This window comes from Myxocyprinus asiaticus, chromosome 23 (genome assembly GCF_019703515.2).
Source record: "Myxocyprinus asiaticus isolate MX2 ecotype Aquarium Trade chromosome 23, UBuf_Myxa_2, whole genome shotgun sequence".
Taxonomy (NCBI): Eukaryota; Metazoa; Chordata; class Actinopteri; order Cypriniformes; family Catostomidae; genus Myxocyprinus; species Myxocyprinus asiaticus.
Window position 1 is genome coordinate 17,578,043 of NC_059366.1, and position 6,224 is coordinate 17,584,266.

Genomic DNA, 6,224 nt, shown 5'->3' on the forward strand with positions numbered 1-6,224 from the left:
TCACGGCAGGACACTGCTGCGGCAGTATCAAAATGCAAAAGGGGTGATGCTGTGGCAGTATCGAGCGTGGGTGGGCGCTGCAGCACATTATCTGGTGGGGCAATGTGGCTGCAGTATCAAATAGGGCACACATAGTTTATCACATTTAGGCACACCTTATTGTGTGTCGGGCTCATTCAGACCATGAGCAAAGGAAATGCCAATGCCACGGTTAACGGGAAAAGCTAAAAGGCTCTTAAGATTACTGCACCACCACTACACTCGAACAGGAGAGCTCATACTGCGTTTCGGACGGGAGAGCCCATGGAATGAATGATGTGAAATCTCACACTGCAGTTGAATGGGAGAGCTCAACCTGTGATTCGAACAGAAGAGCCTGCATTGCGGTTGAACGGGAGGGCCCACACTGCATTTAAATGGTGGGTGCGGCAGAGTAAAGAACCTTGCTGAATAGCGGTTTGATAGGTATACATTTGAGCTGTGCCCCTCGAGTCTTAAGAGGAAACATAAGAGGAAACAGGAAACATGATCGCGGTGTTGTGGGAGTGGAAGGGTCTGAAAGGTTCCGCAGTTGCGGCACCTGGAAAAACACATTTGCGCTGCTTTGCGGTGTGGTGGAAGTTTGTCGCATGGTCCGAAGGACACTGCAGTTGCGGCACCTGTACAGTACATTTGCGCTGCTTTGCAGTGTGGTGGGAGTTTGTCGCATGGTCCGAAGGACACCGCAGTTGCGACACCTGTACAGCACATTTGCGGTGCTTAGGGATGTTTTGAGCCAAAGGCAGAAGCACCACAGTTGTGCTTTAACTAAAATGGTTGCCATCTTTGCCTCCTCGGTAGGTAATGGTGAAGTCTTGGAAAGACACCTAGATAGAGAAAGTGAGAGGTAAACCTGCATACAATCCAGTGACAGGAATTTAAAGTTGGCTCTCGCAGAGATTTGCTGGAAGTAATATTGGTGACACCCTGCGGAAGGCACAATTTCAGGCGTTGCTGTAGAAAAGACAAAATCATATTTAGGTGAAACTTTAGAAAAAAAAAATGTGCTAGGGAATACAGTCTTCATAAATAATGTGAAAAAAAATAGCATAAAATGATCTGAGAAATAAGAGCTTTGGCTCTGTACTGCATACAGATATGCATGGACTTGCAATCATCATTGAAGGATTCACTTTAGGCCATTCGCTCTTTAGGAGTATAACTGTCACCTGTAGAACAATATACTTCTTGCATAGGAAATGCATCACATAGCAATAGGTGTGAATTATCTAGGAATTCATTGAGTTGCAGCTCTGCACTGCATACAGAAATGCAGGAGATATGTGCTGGGAAATACAGTACATCTTAATAAACAATGTGAAAAACAGCATAAAATGATCTGAGAAATAAGAGCTTTGGCTCTGTACTGCATGCAGATATGGACTTGCAATCATTACTGAAGTATACAGTTGTTGTCATTTGCTCCTTAGGAGTATGACTGCCCCCCTGCTGTACAATGTACGTCAATATATGTCAATAATGTTGAGAGGAAGCGAGACACATTGCAGAATGATTGTGAAGGAGTTGGAACGCAGCACATGATCCGCCTCTTGCGGAGCCGAATTCGGCTCGTGTCCGTTCGGACAGAGTCAATGTATAACTGCAGTGTGCTGTGGAATGGTCAGAGCGAGCGCTGTGCGGCATCGAGCTTGCCTTAAAATGTCTGTGTTGGTTTGAAAATAATTTGTCATTAGATTATCAGTCGATTGAAGGGAGTTCTGTGTTGCATGATGCTCCTGTGTTCAGAATGAAATAAATCACGCTCCGAAGGGCACTTTGGACGGAGAAACAATCGTGATATTCATGTTAGAAGATGAGGAACAATTGCTGAATAAAGCACGCCCCCTAAACAAGCTGTGGCGTGGTAATGAGGCTGACAGGCATCACCTAGAACCTGATTAAAATGCTGAGGGTTGAAATGGTGGTTGGATTGAATAGTTAATCTTTGTTTCTTTTGTTTTCAAATAAAATTGAATTCTAATGGCATGAAGCTGGAACGGCGCCCTTTCGCAGAGGCAGCTGGCACTGCTTTCTGGGTGGAAAGTTTAGATAAGAGAATATATGAGCAGTCGTAGAGAGCTGTTTCACAAGTGCAGGAGCAGCCAGTTTGCGGCAGCAACTTCGCGCTATAAACTGCTTCATCGAATGGAGCATAGAAAGATATATATATATATATATATATATATATATATATATATATATATATATATATATATATATATATATATAAAACACTTAACGTGGTAGCCGTCAATCCTGTTAAAAAACAAAGAGCTGCTGTGGCAGCTTCTGTTGAATTACGAGACTGTTTGGATGGAAGAGCTGTTCTGGTGGAGCCGAATGCTTTGCAGGGAAGTTGCATCCGATGATCCGTCTGCCTGGGTCTGTTCATGGGGAAATGGGCAGGGCTGAATGCCAGAAAGACTCTCATGTCAGGAGAGTTGTCACAGGAAACAGGTAATCAGCGGCTTATATACTCCTGCTCGTGGGCTGTGATTTGTCAGATTAAAATTAACATGCTCCTCCTGAACCTCTGTTAATTAACTCCATTTATTTCTGTTGTGTTATTTCTGTAACAATGTTCCTCATTGTTAATGAATTTATTCTTTTTAAGACAGGAGCTTGGTTTCCAGGGGGGATTGGGGGGAGGTAACACCCCGATAATCAAAACAAGCAAGTACAACCCCCCATATTTATACCATGATCAGTGGAAACATGGGTAAATGCTTAATGTTTAAACCCAACTCCAACTGTTAAGCGTATTGGTGAAAGGTATGTAAATAATTGGAACAACATGGTGTTTCGTAACCCAGATTTAATGAAGCAAAGTTCTTACATAACACAATGAGTAGTTCAGCATTGCAACATACTTCAAACCAATCCACAAAATTAGAATTGCTGTTAAACTGCCAAAACATGAGGCAAAACATTCTTTATCAACCAGTCATACAGAAAGGCATAAATCTTGTCTAGTGCTTCAGTGAGTTTTGTGTAAAAATATGTGTTACTCCTACTCCTAAAATGATTTCTTCAAAACTTTTTAAAGAAATCAGATTTGGTCTTTAGACACAATTTTTCAAAATGGCAAACATTGTCAAGGCATAATAACTGCTGACATTCTTGCAAGGTTAACCCAGTGAAATGTTTATATAGAGACACATTACATTTGGAACAAATGCCTACCACATTTAATGATCAAAAGTATATACACTTTTCATATTTGGCTTAGCAGAATGAAAGGGACCTTATTAACTGTGTCCATCTTCTGCATTTGTTTAGGCATTATTTTGTTAACCTTTCATCTTTATACATTTTAATTGGACGTTAATAATGATGTTTATTTATTTATTTATTTTTTGTTTATTTGTTTGACATCTTAACAAAGAATACAAATGTAGAAAAGAGATTTGCATGAGAGGTTAGAAACCCTTATTGGCTTATTTGTATACCTCACCTTTTCAATGACAAACATTTAAATCAATATGAAAAAAGAAAGAAAGAAAAGTAAAACAAACTAAATATATATATGTATATATATATATATATATATAATACATTATTATATATAAGATTACATTTTCCTTTAGCAGAGGAGCAAATATGCATCTAACAATTCATGACTGGTCAGTGAAAACAGCACAGTTTCAGACAGTTTTTTTTATTAAAAGTTTTTATTAAAACATTGCAATACTTGAGATATGCAGGCAGTTATAGGCTATTTAAATGCAAAAGATTCCACAGCTCCAAAATTTAACTGCAAAAATTATTTTAAGATTCCATCAAATTAATGTTGCTATACAATTTACAATTAAATTTGACAGAATTTTGTTATCAAATGGAAATGCATGAATCTTAAAAATAGGCTATAATATATATATATAATTTCCTCTTTACTGGGTTGTTGTACGGTCAATCCACTGAGTATAGTAGGAAATGATAGTGTAGAGTCCAGGCTTTCTGCTGGAGCCACATTTCTTCCCTCCATTAGAGGTTATTCCCACAGCAATGCCCTTGTACAACAGAGGACCACCGGAGTCACCCTATAAGACAGACAGACAGACAGAGAGAGAGAGAGAGAGAGAGAGAGAAAATGAGTTTGTCATGAGACCTTTTAAGGTAATGTCCATCTTTGAATGCTATCCTTGTAGTGGAAACTTACATCACAAGTGTCCTTTCGTTTTTCCGCAGCACAGAGCATGTTCTTGGTGAACTTCCAACCATAGTAATCAGCACGGCCACAGAGCATTCGTTCCAAGACAGTGATACTAAGCTCTTGCAATTTGTCTGGTCGCCCTCCCAGGTTGTTCAAGGAGCCCCACCCAGCTGTGTCCACAGCAGCACCCTTCTCAGGGTCAACCCCTCCCTCCCGTTGGAATTTCAAAGGTTTTGCTGCATAGCTTTCTGTGATTGGCGTTTCGAGCTGTCAATAACAAAAGCATTGTATGATTCTGATAGTCTACTATAGAAAACATCTAGTAGGAATTGAGATAAATGAGGGCCACTTTTTGGTTGACATGGAGGTGATTGTCAAAAAGAGTCCCAATTTACCTGAATTCACTGATCTCTTATAAAGAGTTTGCTAAGTTACTCAGAATACTAGGCCTAATTTATTTTCTAAAATTGTAATCAGAATGAACTACTCATTACTTCATGGAAAAAGTAATTGCATTACTAGAAATTGAACTTCAGTTATTTTCAAGTACCTCTACAATTACTTTTCACAGAACATATAGAATTCCACATAAATAATATTATTTTAGAAATATGAGTAACCTGAGCAATGTAATTGTAACATAATTGAAAGTGAGTAACTGTAATCTGATTACAAGAAATTAAAATGTGTTACACTACTTTTTGTCTAAAAAGTAATTTGATAATAGGGATTTATTACTTTGTAATCACATTACACCCAACACTGCTCTTATATTCACATACACATTTTGATTTTCAACAGGATCACAGTGTCAACTCGTTCTCAATCCAAGGCGGTTGACAGTATTTACCTTAAGGAGGGCAATATCATTGTCATAGTTGCTCAAACTGAAATCAGGATGGTTGTAGACTGCAGAGACATCAATGGTTTGTTTAGTGTCCTCAGCTGTGGACAGTGAGTGAGCTCCCAACACAGCCTGGACACCTGATGCCCTCCTGCAGGAAACAAGAAAAACTAACATTTATAATTTAGAAGGATAGAAATTCAGTTTTATAGTATTTAAACTAATAAAAACAAACCTTTAACAAATCACAGTCACATTTTGTACAATTATGACATATTTGCTGCTGAAATCATTTTTGCTTAGGTGAAGTGCAGTGAAGTGATTTTACATACCCGTCCTGAAAGCAGTGTGCCGCACTCATGACCCACTGATTGGAGATGAGGAAGCCACCGCACTCATGTTTTCCATTCCACTGAAGTGAAGCCATGTAAGGACGAGAGTGTGCCTCAGCCTCCTTTCCACCTGTGATGCATTCACCTACACATAACAACACACAGCCACAACACAATGAATAAATGTTGAATAAAGCCCAGTTACACAAGGAATACCTCATTACTCTGACAGAATATATCAATGTTCAATGTTTAAATGTAGAAATGCATAAGATATTGAACAGAAAGGCATATCCTATAGAACAAACACAAATTTTACCACTGAATATGACTCACCAGGTAGAAATGCTGCAAAAAGCAAAACATAGAAGAATATCAGTCTTATCTGATTCATAGTGAACGATCACCGTCTGTATGGTTCTAAGACTGAAGACCACTTCGTGCTGCTTGAGCTTTGTATAATGCAGAGAGAGAGAGAGAGAGAGAGAGAGAGAGAGAGAGAGAGAGAGAGTTGTTGTGAACTGCATTCTTTTCCCTACCCCACACCAGGAGATGGAAAACAGAAATATGCCATCAATCTTTTTCTTCATCTTTTACTCTTTCTCTTTAACAAACATCTGCTCTGTTTCACTTTTTTGTCTTTTCTCCAGTTTTCCCCCACTACCACAACTCTGCATTTTATTATGCTCATACAGAAAGTAGAGGATCATAAATTTTGTACAAAGAAAAAAAAGAAAGAAACCCCTGAATAATGACTTGCACATGTATTTGAAACACCCACATATGCCTGTATCACATTCAAGGCTCTGAGCCAGGCTGCAAGAAACCCCCTAAGTTTAGAAAAATCATTGTTATA

General features: G+C 39.0%; 1 protein-coding gene across 1 annotated transcript; it reads right to left on the minus strand.

Annotated features, from left to right (window-relative positions):
• Nucleotides 1-3,681: 3,681 nt before the first annotated feature.
• LOC127414265 (complement factor D-like) lies at nucleotides 3,682-5,857 on the minus strand. Its single transcript, XM_051652180.1, has 5 exons — nucleotides 5,705-5,857; nucleotides 5,369-5,513; nucleotides 5,043-5,187; nucleotides 4,199-4,459; nucleotides 3,682-4,079 (listed from the first exon to the last, which is right to left on the minus strand). The coding sequence occupies exons 1-5, from the start codon at nucleotides 5,760-5,762 to the stop codon at nucleotides 3,930-3,932; spliced, it is 759 nt and encodes a 252-aa protein (XP_051508140.1). The 5' UTR covers nucleotides 5,763-5,857; the 3' UTR covers nucleotides 3,682-3,929.
• Between the last annotated feature and the right edge of the window lie 367 nt (nucleotides 5,858-6,224).

Excerpts from the sequence above, each read along its gene's own strand:
- LOC127414265 (XM_051652180.1), bottom strand. The coding sequence starts at position 5,762 with ATGAATCAGATAAGACTGATATTCTTCTATGTTTTGCTTTTTGCAGCA. Across the intron at positions 4,460-5,042 it reads ATGATATTGCCCTCCTTAAG|CTCGAAACGCCAATCACAGA; the intron begins GTAAATACTGTC and ends TGTTATTGACAG. Across the intron at positions 4,080-4,198 it reads AACGAAAGGACACTTGTGAT|GGTGACTCCGGTGGTCCTCT; the intron begins GTAAGTTTCCAC and ends TCTGTCTTATAG.